We start from the raw sequence: 24913 nt of genomic DNA on the forward strand, positions 1-24913 counted from the left end.
ACCTCCGTCCGCCTATCTAGAGCGGTCCCACAAGTTTCAGATACATTGAATAGATATCTCACTGCTAGGTGGATTGATCACAAAACTTTTTGCATCAAAAGATGCGCTTTAATATACCAAGAAACTTCTCTGAACAAACTATATCCATAAAATCAACGGTTCGAGCGCTATTCAAAAAGCGCATGAAATCGACAAAATAAAACATAGTGCATGGTGGGGCAAGTGGATCATTTGACACAAATTTTCAAGTCGCGCATACTCAATACATAACAATGTGAAAAATCGAAACAAATAACGATTTGAAGTATGTTAGTCCCTCATTTGTTATCCACAGACAAAAAAGTTTGAATTCCGTTATTCACGTTAGCTGTACATAACAATGAAGTTGACTATTTATCTTTCTGTATCCACTTACCCCACGGTACCTTAAAACTTTTTTTGTTATAATAATCCGAATAAAGTTAAATAAAATGAAACGTTTTTGGATATACCGTCATTGGTTTGATTACCATATTTGTTTATTAGGCAGAGAATGTAAGAAGAACAAGATTCTGTAACAGCTTGTTTTATTCAGTAATAATTGAATTCAATCATTTGAATTCTTCAGATCTAACTAACACATTATAGACCGAATATGCATATCAATTGGATAATTAAGAACAAAAGCTAGGATTATGTAAATCCATCAACAACAAAAAAATGAATAGTAATGAATAACTGAAAGTGCTAAATATTCTACCAACTTGTGATATGCTGTTAACGGGCCAAAAATCTATCATAATCGCTTAACAAAATGCGAAAAGTTCCCATAACGAATTTACGTTTGTTCAGTTTTTACCTCGCAGCGCCGCTTGAGCTCGGTTAGACGCTGGCGCTCGGCTTCCTTGAAGGCCTTCTTCTGCGACGGAGCCATTCCGGTGCATTTCCGGATAACATTGGCACGCGCTGCATAGGCGTGGGGGTTGTAGGCCCTGACCATGGGTCCCTGCAGAAGAAACAAAGCGAAAGATTATATGGTTTGTACTACGCGATAATGGAGAATCTCTATCGATTTCTACAGGAATTAATTCAGGACTTTCTCCAATAATTTCTGCTGGAGTTCCTTTCTTTGAAACCTTTTTCAGGGATACACCGGGAGTTCCTCAAAAAGAATATCTGGAATAATCATTGAGTTATTTGGAATGAAAAAAAAATCAAGATGGTTCTTTTGATCGTTTTTCTGGAAAAGTTTCCCATGGAAAGACTATGAAATTTTCTTAAAATTATAACATAAAGGTAAGGTAACAATAAGGTTTCTTATCAAAACTTGTTTAGAAAAAACATTCCTTAAGATTTGACCCCAGAATATGTATCTATATCTACTTCTTACCTCATCCCATAGCTCTTCCGATGGATTGCCCATTATCTTGTTGTCCAGTGCTTCGTCCACCGATGATGCGACCTCCGGAACAATGGTGGCCGCCGATGTAGCCACACAAAACTTGTACCGATCGAAAGACTCGCGATCAACGCAACTTTCTACGTGGAGCTGGAAACATTAAGAAAATGTGAGAATAACGTTTGGCACGAACGACAGTGAGTATGAAACTTCAGATTCCTTCAAACATTATTCAGGAAATTCCTCAGATCTCCAGGAATGTATTCATCAAACTACTATGGAATTTCCCATCAAATCGCCGGGAATTCCTTTAAGAATATATCCAGAAAATACTCCACAGGTTTCTTGAATGACAATGACAAGGTAATGAATTTCTCAGAGTTCATCCTGTGATTTTGCTAAAATTACTCTAGCAATTCTTTCGAGATTTTCCGCAGAAATTTTGCAGAAAGTGCATCGTTTTTTTTTTTCATTTATTTCATGGATTTCTCCATAAATCTATCTACGGTTTTTTTGGATTTCCTCTAAAATTTTCGTTTAGGATTTTTCTTAGTTTTTAATCAAGTAGTTTTCTAATGATACTTCCGGGGCTTCCTTCAAAGATTTCCTTCTTAGAAAATTTGATTTTTTATACATTAACATTGTAAAAAATCTAGAATATTGAAAATGGAAGGTGTAGTAATGACATACATTGAGCCACCCCTCGACAGGGCGAGTGAAGGGTGTTGGAAACACGGTGAGTTAGACGACAAGTGAGTACATTAGAGTGCACATGTGTGATCGCATTCGGTAATAAACTTTGATACGATCTTACGCCGATAATCGATATCTAATAATCTCCGAATTACCACAAAAGGTATTTTTAAAGAAACTCCCATTGTTATCGCTGATAAAGTCTTGGAAAATATATGACGAACAAAAGAGAAATCGTACAAGGATATCTGATGAAACTTCGGACCTTTTAGAATGTCGGACTACTTGAAAAATCAGTGTCAGATCTCTTAGAGAAATTTCTCTGGGATTATCTGGAAGAATGTGTGGAGGACTCTTACAGTCCTTACAGTCAGTTGGGATATGGAAGGAATGTTAGGGTGTAATGATTGTTGCGGACCGAGAATACCTCTGCATCTCCACAACCACCACGAGAAGGGTGTTTATTAGTGTTTATCATCTTTGGTCGGTAATGCGATCCATGGATAAGGAAGAAAAATACGACTCCAACTAAAAACTACTTTTGCATTTTGTCTCGCATTGGAAATATTGTGTATTTCTTTCACTACTGGACTGCGATGTGCGGCCTCATACGTGCGAAAGTTTGAATAAAAGTGCGGGATTGCATTGAATCCTGTTGGTGTCTTCAGAGCACTTATTCTTTGATTTACGAAGAATAAGTCCCTAAAAGACACCGACCCGATTTGATGCAAGACGAAAAAGGGTTTATGAAAACACTTGTTGTGACAAACCATCCATTTGTTTGAAAAAAATACAAAAACGTAACGTCGCCTCGATTAAAAAGTGTGATTGAAACTTGATTAAAGTAAAAATGAATCGAAGACAAACCTCAAATTCGCAAGAGCTCAAATCTGGAGAACCAGATATCCGCTCAAGTAGAAAATTTGATCAATTGGTCACCCGCCGAGTGGTTAGAGTCCGCGGCTAAAAAGCAAAGCCATGCTGAACATGTCTGGGTTCGAAAATTACCTTGACTTCCTTGGGCATAGAGTATTATCAGGTCCGTCCCACTCGCGCTCAGATTGGGTAACACTTGTAGTACTGTATTTGATCCCTCGGTAGTGCAAAAGGTACCCAAGTTTGACAGATCGCAGTACACTTTGAACGGCAGATTACGTTATGAGCCATAAAATTTTGGGCAACTGCCAGGGACTGGAGTTCACTGGAAAATCTTGAATTCGAAGTTTCCGAGGCTTTCAGCTTCGATTTCAAGGTTTTACCATTTTTGCCGTCGTTGGAGTTGTGTTCACTGGAAAATCTTGAGTATAATTTTATTTTTCTTCTTTATTTATTTTTCTGTTATGTTGTTCATCTCATAATTGATCTTGTAGTTTTGTTGACTATTTAGTTTCCGTTATGGAAACTGATGGGGATGAGGGGGGATCAAAAGATAATTCTGATAATTCTAGTACCACTTTATTGACCAAACCTTTTCGAGTGAAGGTTTACCCTTGGGTTTATTCACAAATTTCATAACGCCAAAAATGGTCATTTTGGACACCCACCCACCCCCTCGTAACGCATTTTGTATGGATAATTTTCAAATTTTGTATGAGCTGTAACATCTTATGGACACCCATCCACCCCCTTCAGCGTTATGAAATTTATGAATGGGTCCCTTCTAGTTTCTCTGGACCCATTGTTGTATGTTTTAGAAAAAAGAGAAACCAATAAATGTTTTGTTGATTTCCTCAGAGATTTATGAAAGTATAAAAAGTATAAAGTACAATTCCTATCGTGTGTACGCACCTTGTGATGCATGCGAAATAAATGGAATTATTTATGATTAGTCTTTGGACTGTGATGACATAAGAAATCATGGTTCAGGCTATTTTTAGGAACAAATCCATTTCTCCGGTCAAGATTTTGGATTATGTTCGTTTGTCTAAATTATTCATTGATGGAAATAATTTAAAATATGTACATTAGAGTGGTTCAAAAAATCGTTTTTGCTCCACACCGCTCATTCGATTTAAGACCAAATTCTGAGTGTCCTCCCAAAATTTGAGCTCATTTGGATGAAAACTGAGACTGCACAAGCCTTTTAAAGTTTGTATGGGAATTACTATGGGAAAAGCAAGCAATCCAATCAATCGGTCATAGTGTTTGCCCATGTGCTCTTGGGAATTAGACTTATGTTGATTCTGTGAGATACAATAATCAGCTACAACTTTGCCGAAGACCGTTTTTAAATCGGACGCCTCGGTAATTAGTTATTGATTTTTGAATGAGTTGTAAAACTTTGGCTATAATTAATAGGCTGTTCTGCAGGCATCACTGGAAATATGCAGTAAAACATAGTAGCCATGATTTGTGCGTGCTATCTTTCGCGCCAGGTGCACCAATGTTGCCTGTTCTGAAATTAAATGAGCACTGCTGAAGAATTTGTGACTGGATATAAATCAATAACTAATTACTGAGACGTCCGATTTGAAAGCGGTCTTCGGCAAAGTTGTAGCTGATGAATGTATCTCGCAGTATCAACGTAGCTCTAATCTCCAAGAACACATGGGCAAACACTATTACCGATTGAATGAATTGGTTGCTTTTCTCATAGTAATTCCCATATAAACCTTAAACGGCTTGTGCAGTCTCAGTTTTCATCCAAATGAGCTCAAATTCTGGGAGGACACTCAGAATTTGGTCTAAAATCGAATGAGCGGTGTGGAGCAAAAACGATTTTTTGAACCACTCTAATGTACATCCCAATTGCATCAAGATTACGTTTTCTGGATTACGTAATAGTTGATAATTTTATTTTTTACGTGAGACTTTATTATCCAAAACTCATGCATTTTGATCGATGCTTTTGGTTTGGTCACTCTTCTAATTTTTGTTCAAATAAGAAAAATGTTCTAAATGTGGAGAACTTAATGATTCTTCTACATGTAAAGAGCAATCTGAAGTATGTATTTACAGTTTACACAAACACAATTCTTTAAACGAATGTGTTGTTTATATTGAGAATCAATCGAAATTTAACCAAAAAATTTAAAACAAAAATTTGTTGTCTTATGCTGAAGTTATGAAATCTTCAGACAACACTGCTTCACCAAACACTTTTGTAATTTTATCAAATCATGATGATGATGAATGTCATGAAAATGTTGATAATTATATCTACAAACCTCATATCAAAAGAAAAAGAACCATTAATAAAAAGTCGCAACAAAACCAAATTTCGTTTGATATAAATTTTCCCCCTTTGAATAACTCTGCTTAAACTAAAAACATTCCTGGATTTCGTAAAGTAGAAGTTGACACATCCACTAATAATAGTCAGAATTCAAACAATTCGCCGGATGGAAGACATAAGGAAAATTCTGATAATTCAATTCTGGGCATTTTAGAGAAAATTGTGAATTTTCTATTATTTTTTTTTATATCCCACCTAATGTCAGTTTTTCGTTGTCGCAAATTAAAAGTATTTTAAATAAAATTCCTCCTCCATTTTACATATTAGGTGATTTTAATGCACATTATTTTGAACTGAAAATATTGTACCAATTCCATTGAATGGTTTTTACAATTGTAAAATTGATGTTCATATATATCAACCTTTGATTGACTTGTCGTTATTTCATGAATTAAAACAATTTCCAAAACATTTACATCCTCATTTTGCCAATATCTTATTTGAGCGCAAATTTGATGGAATTGCCCCTGCACAATTTTATTTTACAGATGGTTCATTAATAGGATCCTAAAATGTTTAATGAAATCTTGTTTTCATTTAATATTACGAAAGAGCATGTTACTGCAACTACTTTAGCATTTTTTCCCGCTCAAATATCGGATAAATCATATTAAAACTTTAATTTTAAAATTGGATCCATAAATGAAGCTTGACACTTGAGATCATGTTTGACGTTCGCTTAGTCGACAAAAATACCACAGGGGTTCAACTTTTTAACACCGGGGTTGTTCTTTTCTGACATTTCGGAAGGGACACTGAAAACAAAATACACCCAAAATTTGAGCTTAAACCAAGGGGTGTGACAAAATTAAAAAAAAAACTTAAAAAATGTTTTTTGGGCTTAAACTATCGGAAAACATTAGAAAATTGAGTAAACATATGTTTTTGACCTAAACTTATGCGTTTGGCACTAAAATTGAGACAGGGCTTTAGGACCCTATTCAAGATATCTCGGGTTTTAGAGTATATAATGAGTTTTCGGCTTCACTTTTGCAAGCTCCTTGCTCTATTTTCTTAGCAGAATTAGTCGCTTTATACTTTGCTTGCAACTTGATCAAGGAGTGTCCACCAAATATTTACATTGTATGTTCTGATAGCTTGAGTTGTCTTCATGCTTTGAACACCGTTTCTTTCAATTTCAATACTCATTATATATTATTTATGTTGAAACAACTTTTATTTGACTTACACTCTCAGAGATTTATCATAAAAATAATATGGATCCCTTTTGCTCGGGGACTTACTTATAACCGTGACATTTCTTCTTCTGAATATTATCCTAAATTAGAAGAATATTCCATTAGTAAATGGCAAATTTGTTGGAATTCTAGCGACAAAAGAAGATTGTGTTATTCAAATTGTCCTAAGGTCAGTCACTTTCCTTGGTTTAAGAACATACTAGGTAGTATAAATTTTATTTGCTCTTTTTCACGACTGATATCAAACCATTATTTGTGTAACAGTCATTTATATCGTATCAATATTAAAGATTCCAATTTGTGCGAGTGTGGAATCTCATATGAAGACATTGATCATATTGTACTTCAATGTTCAAGATATATTTTACCGAGAGAAAAATTATTTAACAATATAGTTATTCCTGTTTCTATTCGGGATATATTAGGTGCAAAGTACTACCCTATACTTAAACTCTTATATAAATTTTTAATTGAGATCTCATGTATTGTTTGATACTTCTTTTTTCAGATATCAAGATGATGTTTAGTAAACCCCCTCCCTCATTCCATTTTTCAAGATCAATACCTTTCCTTCTTTCAAAATTATTGATTAAAATAAATAAATAAATAAATGAATGTTATATTTTAGTAATTTTGATAGTTTTGAACATAAAAAACAACCCATGTCGCCGCCAATTCGAATATTGCACATCAAAAATCATCCTTGAATCTTATAAAAAACGTTGTTTTTTTTGCAGAAATTTGCTTATTTTCAAGTTTGAGCTATTTGAACAATTCAATATTTTACATACATTTTGACGATATTTTTATACAAAATTAAATTGAAACACTCTTCATACACATTTTGATCAAACTCTGTCAAATACAAACACAATTTGTGTTTCAGCCAAGTTTAATTGTATAATATAAAAAAAGATTAAACATACGATATAAAAGAAGTTACGTAATATTTAAATAAGCCCTTCTGAAACAATAAAAATGTCAAATAACATATTTAGATTGCATATTTCATTGATTAGAGCGATAAAACTAGTTTTAGCCGATCTTCATTTTTTTTTTGACCATTGTGCAATAGGGTCCTTAAAGCCTTGTCCCAATTCTAATGACAAACGCTTAACTTTAGGCCAATAACACATGTTTACTCGATTTTCGTTGGTTTGAGTTCAAAAAACATTTTTTTAAATGTATTTTTTAGATTTTGTCTCACCCCTTGGCTTAAACTCAAATTTTGTTTTCCGTATCCCTTCCGAAATGTCAGTTAGGAACAACCCCAGTGTTAAAACTAAAACCTCTGTGGTGTTTTTGTCGACTAAGCGAACGTCAAACATGATCATGAAAGTGTCAGGTTTCATTTGTGGACTTAATTTTTAAATTCAAGTTTAAACATGATATAGCCGTTATTTGAGCAAGAAAAATTGCTAAAGTAGTTGCAGTTAGAGATGTACCGAATAGCACTATTCGGCCTTTGGCCGAATACCGAATAGTTGAAATATTATTATTCGGCCAAACGAATATTCGGCCGAATAATGACTTAATATTCGGCCAAATAAAACCTAAATATTCAGCCGAATAACACCCGTATGTGCAGTTTTTTAAGTAGGGAAAGCTGAACAATTAAACGAAGTATAAATGGAAATGAATGATCGTCTTCTTGAGCATTTGAAACCGTTTGCAGAAATCATAAGTTCTGAGGATTTCTGTATTTCTGAAGCTAGGAAGCTGTATCCTATTGTTGATTTTTGTTTAAGAAATTTGGTTTACTATTCATCCGACTTTTGGAACACGCAGAGAAAACAATTTTAAAATCAAATGAATTCTGTATCATTACATTTCATTTTCATTTTGCAGCGTTTGGTGGGGCAATGAGAGCGCAAGTCAGTCCAAAGCCGGGGGCAGGGATAGGTAATGGCCGTAATAGTCTATGCGGACCACTTGAACACCATCGGAAATGATAGGAAGGGTTGGGGTAGGGTATAGGAAACTGGAGAAGACTTGACACAGTAATGCGATTAATGCTGCAAAATGTAAATGTGCTGAGAGCAATTTAATTTAAGTTTTGAAGTTTGGTTTGATTTGTTAAAATTTCAAACAATTGTACAAGCAAGAAAGAATGAGCTGATCGCTTTACATAAATTTAATAAACAACAAAGTAATAACAATATGAGAGTGATGCTAAGAACTGTTGATGGCACGATGCGACGCTTTAGGAGCCTTTGATAATGATTGAACATTACTATAAAGAACGCAATTCAATCGATGGTGACAACTGTACAAACTTTATCTGTTTTTATCATGTACAGATATAAAATTATAATTCAGTTCACTGATTGGCGGTGCTGATTTATATATAAATATTTGATATTATTAAAATGAAATGTGTTACTTACTCATGATGGTCATACTTCCCTGACCAGAATTATTCTGTTTTGAGCATCCTTTTCGAAGCTATTCTATCCAGTTATCCATTGACTGCTTACAATTCTGAAATTATTCTTATTGTGCATACTCATGCATTATATTAGTAATGATCATAATCATGCAACAGATAAGAAGGTGAGAAAGAGAGAATTAGGAACAGTGATTAGTAATGAATAATTATGTAGTTTTGTTAGAATAATAAACAATTAAACAGCACTAATGAATAGCTTAAAAAAATGACATTACAGCATAGCTGAGCCTTTCGGATCATAAGACCGATGTATAAAAATAATTTGTTTCGAAATTGTCCGCGTGGTCTTCTAGTGCCCCTATTAGATCAGAATCAGTCATAGACATACATACCGAATACTCGCCATGACCCTATGACCAACATTTGTATATGTATAGTCTTAGCTGATGTGGCTTTTCTAATAGGTAGTTCTTTCACTCATTGATTGTCTTCAAAACCTTGTCAAGTATAGAAAAATTGATTTTATTTCATTTATTACTACATTGAAACTACATTGTACTTATTGAGTATTAGGTATTATTTTATGTTTAGCACTATTGATATTATCAAGGCCAGAATTCTCAGTGAGTGAAGAATTTTTAGTACTAGAACACCATAGAAGATCGCTAAACATTACCTAATCATGGAACGGCTTTTTGCTCTATTATTTTAAGTAGATGCTATTGATCTCCCTTTGCTCCTATCCGCAACCCGGTGCACGCGCCCTGTTGGTTTTCGAAAACCTCGTAGAAGATTACAAACCGTCAATGGCATTCCCAATTACTACCCCACATTGCACATTCAAGGGTCTGACTGTGCTCCTAACCCACCCTCAGTTTGTAATCTTCTCGCCAGTTTAAAATTATATTTTCCCGAAGTGAAAGTAATTTTGATGAGTGATAGCGTAGTGCAGCCCGACTGCATAGTACAGTAGTTTAACCAGAATGTTTAGATCAGAAGATAAAATCTAAATTTTGTAATAAAAAGGTTGCCATTGCTTTGAAATTCACCCAACATCTAATCAAAACTACTAACAACAGCGATCAATTATTAAAATTCATCGCTCCCTGGAAAATATAATTCCAAGCCCAGGGAATTTTAAAATCAAATGAATTCTGTATCATTACAACAATATATCTGTATTATTTGCCGGCTTATAATTGCCTTTCATTGTTTCAATAACAACTCGTAATTTGGTTTAAACATATTTATTGTTGAATTTGACAGCTGGGTTCATTGTGGCGCAACAAAATTAATTTTTGATTCAACTTTCTTTTTATTTTCAAACAACAATTTTTTGCATTGAAATAAAACCTATCGTTTTTGAAACAAATAACAATGTTTTTTGATGCGATAACGTTTTTGTTTGAAATAAAAATCCATTTTTGTTAGTCCCAGTCCCCTGAAACCTCGTTTTTTTAATGAAATAAATTAGGATAATCGCTTTTAAAAGCCTACTTTATTTATATTTCACGTAAGTTTATAAAACTTGCTCCATAATCCGGTGGCAGGAAGATGATCTTTATCCGCTCCGCGACAAAGCAAAAGAAAGAAATCACCAGCTCATGTAGGAGTTGACTGCAATAATTGCAAATTCTTTAGTGAAAACAAAAATTTAGAACAAAATTATTAAAACTTACCAGAAATAGCTTAGATTATAGTTTATGAATGCTGCGAAGCTGTGATGCAAAATTGATGACCTGAATTTCATAAACATACATTTTCTGCACGTCTTGCACTTTGGTCTAATTCAACGCACTAGAAATATCCACATTCTCGTCGTTTCCAATTAAAACCAAAATGGCAGGCCAGTTTTTATGTTATACGCATGATTAATTGAATCAACGATGAAAGAAATTGAACCAAATAAAACTTTCATTTGATGTAAAGTTTTTCTTTTGTTGTTTCAACAAATTTCTTGTAAGGATTGCTTCAACAATACTTGTGTTTTATTCTGATAAAAAATATTGTTGTTTCAACGCATTTTTTTAATTGCAACAAATTGAAAAGGTTTATTGAAAACAAAAAAAAATATTATTTTGAATAGCTGTTAATTCTCTGCGTGAAGTGTTTCATAAAAATTGAGGCAAATAGACGGCAGACCCCTGACTCTCATAATAATAGAAGAACGTGATCAGTAGGTTTTGCAAAGAATATAGAACGTATAGAAAGTCCTGATAATTGACGGACTTTAAGGTGAAGATGCATCGAAGCCAAACCTGCATCGAAGAGCATAAATCTAGAGAATCTGACAGCCGTTCGCGCTGAATATTGGAATGATTGGTCAACACCAGCGATTGACCAGAAAGTTTAATTTTCAGCACAAACGGTTGTCTGGTTTTCTAGATTTGTGCTCTTGAAAATGCCGGGTTTAGCTTCGATGCATCTATACCTTGAAAACAAATTTTCAAACGCTTCTAAGCCAAGCGGTACGTTACAGCTACTGCAAGATGAGATACAATTTGATTTGCATTTTTTTTGTATGGTATTCAGTTGGAGCTGCCTGACAGCTTAACTTGTCAAGGCTGAACCCTCGGTCTGGCTTTTGCCAAGTTTCCCCTCTACCAGGACCAATACTCAGGCGGACTAGGCAATGGCGCCCACATGAACACTGTTTTTTTATTAGTATTGTGACGTGGTAGTTTTTGAATAGTACCCATATTCCCTTGCTTCTGAGAAAAGGAAGCATTGTGAAAATCAGCAGCTCCATCAGAATTTGTTTGAAATAGTAGTGTAGTAGTGTCATTACTAATACTGTCTAGTCGAAATGGTTTTGAATAATTTGTCATTCAAGTGCTATTCTGATTACTCTACTAAATGTCAATTGTCGTCAAGTCTTAACAAAATTAGGCTGTTTAGTAGTAGTTCTAGTTAATTTCATTTGTTGTTGTCAAAAGTATTTATTGGTCATTACATTCATATATCATTAAAGAAAAAAAGTCGCTTTCCTTGTCTGTTCAAAAAAATTTCGAAACTAGCAAGTGTACCCTAATGATCGATCTCAGCGTCTTACTTTCCATAGTCATTTTTATAGTGAATATTGAAGAGTAAAGTTACCTTAGGCTTCTATTACAGTCTCCTACAAGATTCACTTTTCGGTGGCAAATGCAATGCTTCACAACGCCTACTTTCTACTTGTAAATTTTGCGAAAATGAAGCTGGAATTAGATTATTTATACCGCTGTTACAAAAGAGGTATTTCTTATTATGGCAATGTAAAGACCATATTAAAATAAGACTGTCGCCACTTATTTCTACTCAGTGAATCTACTAGTCATTTTCCTAAGAGTTCCTAAGTATTCCCTACGTCGTATATGATAACGATGTATCTAGCTAGCTAATAGTAAGAGTGGCTACGGATCATTCTGGTTAGCAAAAGGCAAACTGAACGTTACCAATAGTATTAATGTCCACTTCGAATAGATTAATTATTTGAAATGGGCATCAATTCTATCAATGACGCAGAATGTCCGTTGGATCACATCCGAGATATTATTGCGTCTATGCCATATGAATTATGACGCGGCTATAAGCAAAAAATGCCAAAATGTGATACCACCACTACAGGTTACGCCTTTGGTTTCCATCATATGGGCTAATGGATTATGCCCTCCCATCGCGGCAAGGTCGCATAACCAAGGGGAGGGGCTTCGATTCAACTTCACCCAAAATTCTAAAGTAACCCTTGATGAGCTCCCACAAGGTTATCTGAAACCACTCCTGAACTCAGAGGATTCCGTATATAAATTGCTTAGTTAATTGAAAAAAAAAATCAATTGGATCCCTGCATTAATTCCTTGAAAATCGGACGGAATCCCCGAAGAAATTTGCATAGGAATGATCTGAGGAATTACTGGAATAATTACTGTATGTAGTATTATTTTTTTGTAAAATCTCAATCTCTTAGGGTTCATTCAAATATTACGTAACGCAAAATTTTCCAATTTTAGACCCCCTCCCTCCCCCATGTAGAAGTTTTTGTATGGACAATTTTAAATTTTTGTATGGACCGTCACACTACGTAAGACCCCCTCCCTCCCCCTGTTGCGTTACGTAATATTTGAACGATCCCTTAGAAGCCATGAAGCTACTCGAAAAATAAAAACACTCGGGAAATTGTTTGGGGCAACTGAGCACGATCAAACTTAAGATGAAATTTTGACGAAATTTCTGGAGGAACTTCATTAGGAATCCCAGGTTTAATTTATAGAGGAATCCTTGGAAAAGTATGAAATATATTTTCTCGGATAATAAATGGTAAAATTTTACAAGTAATTCCTGTGGTAAATTTGGCTCAGTTCTTGAAGGAAACTATATGAAAAAGCATGGCGTACACTCAAAATAATCCAAACGTCATTGTTACGTGAAAACATACGTGATTTTTTTCCATCGCACTTTTCACGTAGCTCTTACGTTAATCATAGGTAGCCCAGAATGAACGCATGAACTTTTGAACTTCGTCCATTCCACCGTCGCTAAACGTAAGAGCTACGTGGATTTTCCGGTAGCCTTTACGAAGCGTTTCAATAGGACCTAGATGGTTTTGCATTAAATTTAACTGTAATAAAGACCAATCTTATTTCTAATAGGCTTTGGAAGAAAACTAATTCCCAATTGGAAAATGTAAACAAACTTAAAAGATTGTGATATTTTTATTGTCAATCTGAGCATTTTGATTCCTGTTCGTTTCCCCAATGTTGTAAGTTTGGTCTGTCTTGTTGTAGCCTTCGCGTGCTATAATTGATAGAGGTTATAAATCACGTATAAAATATGAAGTAATGCACGGATTCTTCGGTATTCAAAGCATATTTACCTTGAAATCAATCTTACACAGGGTTTAAAGCCGCAGCAGCTTCTGAAGTTCTTCTAAATCAAGATGGCGCTTAGGATTTGCGCTCAACACCGAATGTACGTACACTATGCAGATGTCAAAATGAACTCAGGCACCTACGTGAATTCCACGTAAGCGCGATAGGTAACCTCAGTAAACATTACCGAGTCACTATTTGATGTTTATGAATGGTTTAGTGATCTTTATCTTAGTCAGGTGAAGTGGAGGTAAAATGAATTTGGAATGATCTACGTGATTTTTCACGTAGCAATGACGTTTGGATTTTTTTGAGTGTAGGAATTCTTGACTTCCTGAAAAAAAAAAACATAACAAATTTCTTCAAAACACTCTAAAATGATTCCTTGTGGAATTTCTTGGAAGATTTTCGGTAATTATGCTAGAAAAGATCTTTGTAGAAATTACTAGAAGAATTCCTGATGCTTTTCATCGAGGAATCTACAAGCTTCCTGAAGAACCTATGAAATAATCTCATATAGGCTCTAAAGCTTTCTCTGAAAGCTATAGAATCTAGAATTAGGCAGCAGAATTCACTACAAGCAAAATAAAGAAAAACAAGAGACCTTGACCGTTTTGATTAAAATAGATTTTCCGTTAAAAATAGACTTTTTAGAGACTTCCTTAACATAGACGCCATGCCTTTGAAAAGAGATCTACTACTAGTTCTGAAAACATGATGCAGGTAGACCTGTGCGCCGCCGCGCCACGCCGCCGCCGCCGACCCATTTCACGTCACGCCGACGCCGATTGATACATCGGCGGCGCGCCATACGCCGATCAACGTCTCGCCGCCGATTTTGCGTTTTCACGCCGATAAATACATTAACTCAAAAAAATTATAATAATAAAAAATGATCCAGGTTAATTAGGTATCGTCTAAGGATAAAAAAAAAATCGTACATCAATGTTTCAAGGGATTTTTTTTTCAAAAGTTGTCCCGAAAATCACCCAGTGGATCCTTCAGAACTTTTTCTACGGATCCCATGGAGAATCTTTTCAAAGTTTCTTTTAAGAGTACCTTCTGGAAGTGAATAATTCTTGAGATTCCACCAGGATTTTTTTTTTTAAGATTAAGTCTTTCGTGAAATTTTATTTAAATTATTCTAGTGATTTTATCAAGATTTTCTTCGGCGTTTCCTTCAAAAAATTGATCTATAAAAATTCCTTGCTTTCCAAGAGCTCATGTATACATCGATAGATATCCACCTCAATTTTTATCATGAATTCACCCTTATTCATGTAAAATTGTTCGAGGATTGTCCAGAATTTTTGAATGGATTTCTCTATTATTTTTTTCGAAAAGAGTCGCTGAGACACCTAGTTCTTGAAATTCTCATAGTAATTTCTTTAGGATTTTTTTAAAGAAATTTCTTCTGGAGTTTTTCTAAGAATTGCAAAATTAATTATTGTAGGAGTTGTTTCTAGCACTTCTTCAAAACTGTTCTAACGATGCGGCATAAATTTATTCAAAAATCTCAATCACCTTACCAGTATGTGAGAAAAATATCGCCTTAAAAAAACTACAATGAACTAGGAGAATAAATAATTTACGGCACATTTATTCTGTCAAAAAGTCCTGTGAGATTTCCTCTAGAAATTTCTTTAAAATTTGTTCAACTATTCCTCCAAGTTGTTTTTTAAGGAATCCTACCATTGATTATTTTTGGATTTTTTCTAATAAATCCTACAATAGTCACTTCAAGAATTCCAACAGTAATTCCGCATTGCATTTTCTCAGTAATTATTCAATATGTTTCTTTATTATTCCTGGAGTTTCTTGGGATTTCTCTGATGAATAGGGTCCTTAAATGTTTAATGAAATTTTGTTTTTCTTCAATAACACGGAATAGCATGTTACTGCAACTTCTTTAGCAATTTTTCGAGCTCAAACAACGGCTATATCATATTTAAATTTTGATTTAAAAATTAGGTCCATAAATGAACCTTGACATTTTTGATCATGTTTGACGTTCGCTTAGTCGATAAAAACACCACAGGGGCTGTAGTTTTAACACTGATCTGACTATCTGACATTTCAGAATGGACACGGAAAACAAAATACACCCAAAAATTTGAGTTTGAGCCAAGAGGTATGACAAAATCTAAAAAAACATAACAAATGTTTTTTGGACTTAAACAAACGAAAAACATTTAAAAATTGAGCAAACATTTGTTTTTAGCCTAAACTTAAGTGTTTGGCACTAGAATTGGGACAGGGCTTTAGGATCCTATTCTCCAGAAGTTCTTACACGGTAATCTTGAGATGTTGTCTTCATAAGTTTTGTGCAAGAATTTTCCTAGATTATGCTTGAATTACTTCAGTGGTTCAGTCAGAATTTTGTTGAATATTCTTACGCTAATTCCTGCAGAGCTTCATGCTCTTATTTTCCAAAATTTCATTCTGAAAATTCTTTTAATACATCCTAACAATTTTTTTCACTAAATGCTCCACGAATGCTTGAAAAGATTTTTCTATATAATCCTTGAATTATTTCTCCAGAGTCTTTTAATGAACTATTTCTTGAGCATGTCCAGAGGTTTATAAAGAAAGTTTGCAAGAATTCCTCTAATCAAATTTGCAGATATTCCACCAGGGGATCTCGTAAGAAATTCAGTGTTTCTTTGATCTTTGAAGAATATTTCCATAAGTCAGTGAGTTACTCTTCTCTCTTTAAAAAGGTGTCATGCCATCAATGTGCATGAAAACTTCTCTAAAAAATATTTTACTAATCATTCTCAAAAATATTTTTCAGGGTTTGCTCTTGTACCGTTAAGTCACCAGACACCGTGCGGCCTCCATTCACCGTGCACATATGCAAATTCGTACAGAATATTTATACAATATTCGCAAATTATTCTTTTGGCAGAAAAATAAGATAAAACTGATGAAATGAGGTAGTTCTTGTCACAAAACATTTTGAAAAACCTAGTGTATGCAGTCAAAATCATGTGAATTCCGTTTAATAATGCGATTTTTCAATACTCTTAGTAGAAACGCCAAAAATTAACATTTTTCATTTCAACGTTAGAGTATCACATTTTTCATTATTTCAACAAGTTTTCGCTGCAGATACTTCTAGTAAGATGTATTTCATCGTATGAGGTGAGCCATGAGGTTTTTTGCAAATCAGGTTTTTTTTCTTGCGATTCAGTCGAAACACAAATGCACGGTGAATGGACCCTTTTCAATATTTATGGTTCCTACTACCGTGGCTTAGTATAAAAGGCTTGAAATTATTGGGTAATATTGAATTTATTGTTATATCGCGATTTAACTACTTTATATTTAGTATTTGAGCAAATATGAAATGGTTTGAACAAAACAGTCAAACCTCCTATAACGATTTTGATGAAAAATTAGTGATATAGTTATTTTTTCAACTTTTTATGATTTTTATATATATAAATTAAAATGGAATGGTGTTCGTATGTCACGAAATGGCATGAGAACGGGGTGAACGGATTTGCATAATTCTTTCACTGTTGTGTTCGACAGGGGATGCAACGTGTTTAGTGCGGCGAGAAAGTTTAGGAAAGTTTTCGGGATAGTCAGAAAAACGGGAGAAAACTAATCTGTCATTTTGTATTGAAGATTTCATGACATTTTTCAATAGCCTACTTGATGGAAAACGAAATTTGCCGGGACAACTAGTTCTAATATAAGATTTGAATACCCTTAAAAGTGAGTGCGCATACTACCAGCAACATATTTCATCCACCAACAACATTTCTTCAAGGTACAAAATTAAATCATGTCGAAAACTATACGCACGATGAATGGTGATATAGAATGGTGCGAGGCGACCTTAACATGTATTTGTAACCATAATTTTTGATTATTTTTTGTAATGCATCACTGAATTTTTATTTTTCCCTGAATTATGGTATAATTGCACGCTTCGTGGTGGTATTCTAGTTCGCTTATAATGATTTGTAAATAAATATAATTTATTGAAATGCATATATTTTTTTAATGCACGGTGAATTGTAGCTTGGCGATAATTTATTCTGTCATTCTCATTGGAAACCTTGAAAAAATGGATGGACATTAGGCCGTCCCTTATTTATCGAAAATGCAAAATGTTAAAAGTTCGTCATTGTAAAGTGCTCGTTTTGGTAAGAAAAAAAAAACAGGTATAAATTTGAAGTCCGTACGTGGACGCTAAGTGATCCCCCAACGACCCTAAAGGTATTAGGTAGAGATGTACCCTGTGCGACAAATCGAGCTCGTTTCTCTAGTGTACGCAACATGAGTACGAAAAGCCACTTATCTAATCTAATGTAAACAACATTTTAACTACGTGAAATTATACCAGAATAAACATTAGTTATATTGGAAACTAATGTTGATACTGTGATGCCGCAGATTTGGATTACTCAGCTTCTTATCATTTTGATCATTTTAACAGTTATATCAAAACTGAAAGCAGAAACCTGTTCCTAAAAAATCAAATTAAAAACGATTTTTGCCATAAGTGACAGTGATGTTCAATGTCATGAACATCACGTGACTCTGACAATTGAATAATGCGAATATCTTCCATCCCCGCGGAAAAAGTCATTGAAAAATCTTTTTCTCTGGTGATCATATCTGAACTACTTGCAGTTGGCCATATATTGGCTTAGAAAAAAACGCTATAAGCACTTCAATGTTTCCGAAATTTTGACATTTAACAGCTCTCAGTGACAGCAGTTTAAACATTTGAAAACTTTTTGCGCATCAAGGACATTGAGAACTCATTGAGGTTACACATATTTTTGACTGGCATTGAAATGAAGTCATCCAAATAAAGACTTTATTTTTTATTAGTATGTAGCACTTTTGAGTTATAGTTATGTAAAATTGTTACAATAATAAAAAAATGGTAGAAGAACAACATATGATATCGAACTTAAGATAATAATAAATGGATACCAAACAAAGATATCATCTTACTGCTGAAAACAAGATATGTTTTCAACATGCTTTCTTCATGATGTTGAACTTTGCTCGAGTAATCTAAACAGCACGATTATTTATTGTGGAATATTATGAACGATTCTATAGATATGGATATCAGATAAGTTAATTCAAAAGTAACGCGAAAAATCCAATATACTTCTACAAAAAAAAAAAAAACAAACAAAATTTTGCACAAAATTAAATTCTCGAAAACTTATTCAAACAGACTCAAGTCAAAAAAGTATACAAACTTACTTTATCGATTCTACGTGTTTCGCAGACAAAATTCTACACATTTTGCTCTAAACCAACTCGATTTTTCACTTTTAGAACGTTTACTTTCCGGAATTACAAAACGACGAAAGTAAGATTTTCAACTTTCGCTACCTAACCACTACTTTCACCGCTCCGCTGTATGGAGAGACAAAGTGACTTAACCACGAATCAAAACAAAACACTACTTGAGCCGATTTTACACTGGTACAAAAACGTCGAAAGTAACTAAATAAATCGGCTTATCATTTTGTAATAAATTTTTTGTGGGAAATAACAGGAACTCCCTAGTTTTTGAATGCGAGCTTATTGTATGCAAAATTTAAGCAATGTACACGGCGAAAAAAATGTGAAAAAGGTGATTCATTTTAAAACAGTTTTAGAAGACAGGTTGTGATTCTTCTGAATTAATTTTCTCAAAACTGTATGGAAGTTACTTACGTCGATTTGAAAAATTAATCGAGAATTACTTTTCTTCAATTTTCATAAATAAAAAGTTCGAATAATCAGGTCAGATAATATATCTTAATAGCAACAACATATTATATGATAGTTTTACTCAGGGATGCCAAGTCAATTTTTCAAAAATCTGGAAGATTTTGAAATTTTGTCTGGAAAAGTCTGGATCGCTTGTCTCGTATATGGAGAACCTTACAAATTATTTACAAAACCTTACAAAATTGTTTCAAATTTTATCTGGATCTCCCAGATTTTTGTAAAATGGGGCCTCAAAAGTCTGGAATATTCCAGACAAATCAGGAAGGTTGGCAACGCTGGTTTTACTAGTGTTGAAACTAGGATTTTTTATATAAACTTCCAAACTTTGAATTCTTACCAAAAAGACTGAAAGTATTCCTGCACTCTATTTCAATCATAAGATTGTAAGACAGATACACTCAGACAAAAATACTATGAATATCCATTGTTTTCCCTTATGTTTATTTGCCACAAGAAATCGGTAAGTATTTCATTGATTCACCTTATGAATTTATCTGAATCATGCCAATGTGATGTCTTGCTCATTTCATAGAACAGCCTTATGAACATTGATATGATAATTTAAGAATTTCTTCTTTCAGTAGTATAAACTACATTACTTTTTATAACACTAAATATTATTTATTTACTCGTTTTTTATACCTCATGGACAATACATTCCATTTTGAATATTTACAGAATTTTTAATGCTTTAATTTTCTTAATATTAGGTAATTAATTACCTAACGTGTAGAGAGCAAATTTCCACCTACTTTCTCGTGCTGTTGCATATTATGCAGTGAAGTTTGCATATCGAACTGTGACGCGGCGAAAAATGAAAATTTGATTTTTAAACGTTGGTTAAGCCATTTTTCTAAGGCAAAATTGATATTAAGTGAACCATTACTCTCTTTTTATTAATCTGTTCTTTTGGTTTTTTTTTTTCGATTTTTACAATCTTCTATCGCCGTACTTCCTTCCCCATAACCAGACTTATAAAAAGTTGACTGCAATATGTGGGATGTCAACGATGGCGGTGATTTCATGCTGCTCTCCAGTCGAATGACGGTCCTGCCTATGAAATTCTATCAGGAAATTCAATTCCGTATTAATTTAAAATTATCAGAAAAACCAACTTATTACCTTTGAAAATAATCGAACAAATTTATGATGCTTCCGTAAATGGATCCGCGTCCAGTTATGTTTCCATTTGCAAATTTTCATAATAACAACCTTATGAGTTTTTCACACTAGCGACAGCTATGTGCTTCATAAGGTGGCCCAATGAAATTGATATACGTTAATGAGGGATAACATGCTTCGCAATTATGGTTTTCGTTGAACTAATATGAAATCCATAATAACCTTATGAAAGATGGTATCATTGAGGAAATGACTAATGACAGCAATGGAAATCATAAGGCGCGCAATGAAATTTGAGAACGTTCATTATAATTAACTATTTTATCAATTATGGTTATTATTTCAACGGTATGAAATCCATATTAGCCTTCTGAAATAGGTTTTTATAGATTTTTCAACGCTTCATAAGGGAAATTTTATGAAATTCGTTAGTTTATTTGCCTGAGTGTATGGGAAATGGAATTTCAAGTTCAGTTTCGATTGCATTTGTACGCATACGGTTTCATAAGTTAGGGTAACCAATATATTTTGGACCTCTATATATTTTGGACCCCCTGGGCCATTTTCCTGCAAATTTTCCAGTTTAAATCAAAAGACCAATACAATCCACATGTCATTTGGAAAGATAGAACCACTCCGCACTTGCATCAAGCATTTTTGCATGGGAAATGTGTTTATTTTATCTGAAATTAATTTAATTTAATCGGTTCATCCATGCAACCGTTACAACACGTTACACACAGACATTGAAGACGTCAGAAATTTTTCAAATGTAAACAAAAACATTTTTCTAATTTCTCAACTAAAAGCGTAGAATTTCTTCGCTTTTCCATTGTCAATCGATTGATTAGACTTTGGGCAAGCATATTATACAACCAGTGCCGTGGACTTTGTCGCCAAACGAAAAAAAAAGCCGGGGGTCCAAAATATATCTTTGAGGGTCCAAAATGTATTGGTGTGTCCAAAATAATGAAAGACAGTGCTTCACAATTCAATTATTTTTGACGTCATTTGGATCCTACATGACCGTATGGGCATTTTTATCTCGTAGAGGAAGTTTTTCTCTACATTTTGGTATGTGTTTTAACTTGGTTACGCTGTGCAATTAATTAATTGGGACAAAAAAGTAAAATCACTTTCTTAAGGGGTCCAAAATACGACCGTTACCCTATATGTTCGATTTTTTTAATGTTCAATTTTTGTCCACGCCGATGTACGCCGCTACCGCCGCCGCCGAAAATAGTCAACGGCGTGACGCCGCCGCCGACCAAAAATATTTCGGCGCACAGGTCTAGATGCAGGGCACAAATTACGTGAGGGCTAATATTAACGGCTGTTTATGGGATTAGAAATGTCCCTTAAAAATAATTTTGCCTGAAAAGATACTTTAGGGACCTTCCATTAAAAAATCGAATTTGAAGAGACTTGCATTAAAATAGAGACCAAGTCAATAAACAGTGACCTGCTATCAGCCCTGTACTTGGCTTCTTGTGCGACATATTTTCAATATCCCCCTTGCGACGCCTCTGACCCTTGTCTCATTAAAATTTACTCACCGCTAGCTCCTTCTGGGGAATGTCGTGCGTTTCGTTGAAAGGGCATTTCACGTACTTAAGGTCCTTGTAGTTTTTGCGGCACTTGGTCAGATGCGTCTGCATCCGGAATTGCATTATCTGGTGCGCCCGGTTGTACGGGCATTCCACCAGATCTTCGTAACCCCGCAGGACGGAACTGCTTTGGTTGCTGTACGGCACATCGAAAAGAGGTTATGTTCGCATCAAGCCAAAATGATGCCGATATAAATTCAATACTCACCTGAATAATTGTGCGTTCATTGTAGATTTTTCGGATGAAGTTCAGAACTGCAAAGTTGGGAATTTGGGTTTTGTTCGCCGTTAATTAATATCTTTATGATGAATTTGAGATTTGCAATTAAATTTTTACCTTGTGACGACAGAGACGATAGCGGAGCAGAGAACAAAATTCAGCGAGGGACGGAACTGACACGTCACGCGTTTTGAGGTTAAACTTCTAGAAGTTTGGGCGATTTTTAGCGTAGTAAAATATCGATATTTTTCTCACCTACACTCTAGAAGAGTTCTACCCAGCACGCTAATTTGGAATACAAAATTTAAACCACAGACAAACAGACGTCACACTCTCATCATTGTGCATCGACCACCTTTTTAACGATTGATTCAAAAATATGGTAGGTGGCCAATCCGCCACCTGCAGCGCTCGCATCGTTTTTGTTCGCGTTTGACGTTTATACACTACCGCCATCTGTTGGCCAGCCGGCCAAACAAACCGATTTTAGCATTGGGCGTACATGTCCTCGTGACTATGATTTTGATCGCGATTTGTTCTAAGTGTTACGCAGGGGGTGGGAAACTCGGCTCATTGTGCCCGGCACATTATTCCGCACATCTGGGCACCCTTCTAAACAGCATTTTTTTTCTGATTTGATTTGACAACTGAAACTTTGTTGTTGTCCTGGTTGTTAACCAGTAAATAAAAAAAAATGGTCGCGGATTAACCAGCTTCTTTCATCCAGAATTTGATTTGGTTTGGTAAGTACTAAATGAAAAATGTATACGGTGTAGGAAGTCTTCTAAAACCACCGAAATACATCACCCGACGATGGCCAATCTAACGAATGTACCTTTCTTTATAAATAGCTTCCAGCGAAAGGTGGCCATTCCGCAAAACAACCGCGGCGAGAAATGAAACATTATCTTGTTCACCGAGGGTCAGAAAATTCTCATCAACCAAATTTAAACCGACGACCAAGTTTTCCGGATGCCTGTCGCACCTTTGTGCAGGCCCATCCCAATATATTTGTGGACTAATTACAAATCCAAATCAATTATTGATTGTGATCAGGCTGAGAAACAAGTTTTGAAATCTCCGCCAAGAGATACTTGAACAAGAACTAGAAAATGGTCAAATGAAACTAAATGCTCAGCCGAGAAGGATAAAAACCAGAAATATTACTGACAAATCCTGACAAGCGTTTGCACGTTGCAGATGGACGTGGAAAAACTTGAACCGTTATTTTGCTAAAATACATCAACTCGACGAGACCGAAGCGGAAAGGTAAATTTGTCATCAGATTGGAAGAGTCTACCACCCCACGGCAGAGATGCACAAGATAAATTCGTTCTTGTTTTTATGTGGCAGCTGAGAAAGAAGCTGCTAAAATTATCAAATTAGTTCATAGTCGTAAATAGTGGTTCAAATATATGAAAACTAATGAATTCAGGTTTATAATCTTGATGTCATAGAAGTCACATCCTAGAGGTAGATTTATTGAAAAGTATATAGATATCACAGATAATCAGACGTTACAGCTATTTTAATACTGCAGCGTGCATCATATATTGTTCCGTCAAAGCTATCACAACCATTTTTATATTGATTCTCCGGTAGCTGGTCTTTGGCGTTCAAATTGATGCTAGGGTCCGCGATGGCCCACGTCGATTTTTGAAACCCAGCTTCCACTAAGTAGCAATACCAGCGGCATTCCACGGTCACGAACAATCCCGATGGGTCACCTTTCAGCACATTGGTGCCGGCGTTGTGGATTAGCCAGTTTGGTCACGGAAACTCATAGAAACGACTGTGCCAGATCGATTCTCAACAATTTTCTTAACTTCCGCAAATGCCATTCATCTACCACGAAGTGTTTCAGCTCAACCGCTCTCTTGATCGCCAGCTTTGCCTTGGGATTCCTCGGATAGATCCTATAGTTGTAGAGTTGTAGTTAACCGTTTTACACAATCCAGCGTCATCCATCAAATCCGTAGCACATCCGTTGTCCTGGTTAGCATTCAAATCAAAGATAATTTCTGCTCCATTTCTTAGTCACTGAACTGAAATGTATGAATATATCGTTGAAAACATATATAATTATATTATTCCTAAAACTTACCATAAATATGTTCAAAAATCTGAAAAGCCGTCTCCGCCAAGCAAACTCAACAATTTCGTTGATTTCAAAAATAAACAAAAACAATCTGTCATGCAACGATCAGAGTTGCCAGTTACTGCAGTGCAACCAGACAAATATGACATGGCGATTAGATCGCTCGCTTCCGCACAGTCGGCACAAATCGGCACAATTTCAAGTGAGCCGAGTTTCCCACCCCCTGCAACCACCTCTAGATGTATAGCTCTGATCGTGAGGCAAGTGAAAAGGCAAACCCAGCGCTTCGCTACAGTACGTCCTATCTTTACCGAATATGGTCCAAAAAGGTCTACACCCACAAACGTGGAGGTGGAGGTCCTGGATGGCTC

General features: G+C 35.0%; 1 protein-coding gene and 3 long non-coding RNA genes across 4 annotated transcripts; 1 reads left to right on the forward strand and 3 right to left on the reverse strand.

Moving 5' to 3' along the window:
- Nucleotides 1-488: 488 nt before the first annotated feature.
- On the reverse strand, nucleotides 489-22676 carry LOC5571152 (gametocyte-specific factor 1 homolog). The gene is made up of 5 exons (XM_001653417.2): nucleotides 22562-22676; nucleotides 22433-22479; nucleotides 22174-22360; nucleotides 1370-1528; nucleotides 489-985 (listed from the first exon to the last, which is right to left on the reverse strand). The coding sequence occupies exons 2-5, from the start codon at nucleotides 22450-22452 to the stop codon at nucleotides 818-820; spliced, it is 534 nt and encodes a 177-aa protein (XP_001653467.1). The 5' UTR covers nucleotides 22453-22479; nucleotides 22562-22676; the 3' UTR covers nucleotides 489-817.
- On the reverse strand, nucleotides 13567-13783 carry LOC110676503. The gene is made up of 2 exons (XR_002500457.1): nucleotides 13747-13783; nucleotides 13567-13667 (listed from the first exon to the last, which is right to left on the reverse strand). It is a non-coding gene; the product is annotated as an uncharacterized LOC110676503 (long non-coding RNA).
- Nucleotides 22677-23023: 347 nt separating the features above from the next.
- On the forward strand, nucleotides 23024-23874 carry LOC110676500. Its single transcript, XR_002500454.1, has 2 exons — nucleotides 23024-23187; nucleotides 23296-23874. It is a non-coding gene; the product is annotated as an uncharacterized LOC110676500 (long non-coding RNA).
- LOC110676501 lies at nucleotides 23875-24728 on the reverse strand. The gene is made up of 2 exons (XR_002500455.1): nucleotides 24549-24728; nucleotides 23875-24489 (listed from the first exon to the last, which is right to left on the reverse strand). It is a non-coding gene; the product is annotated as an uncharacterized LOC110676501 (long non-coding RNA).
- Between the last annotated feature and the right edge of the window lie 185 nt (nucleotides 24729-24913).

The sequence above is a fragment of the Aedes aegypti genome, chromosome 2, assembly GCF_002204515.2.
Source record: "Aedes aegypti strain LVP_AGWG chromosome 2, AaegL5.0 Primary Assembly, whole genome shotgun sequence".
NCBI lineage: Eukaryota > Metazoa > Arthropoda > Insecta > Diptera > Culicidae > Aedes > Aedes aegypti.

Excerpts from the sequence above, each read along its gene's own strand:
- LOC5571152 (XM_001653417.2), bottom strand. The coding sequence starts at position 22,452 with ATGAACGCACAATTATTCAG. Across the intron at positions 22,361-22,432 it reads ATGAACGCACAATTATTCAG|CAACCAAAGCAGTTCCGTCC; the intron begins GTGAGTATTGAA and ends TGTGCCGTACAG. Across the intron at positions 986-1,369 it reads CGGAAGAGCTATGGGATGAG|GGACCCATGGTCAGGGCCTA; the intron begins GTAAGAAGTAGA and ends TTTCTTCTGCAG.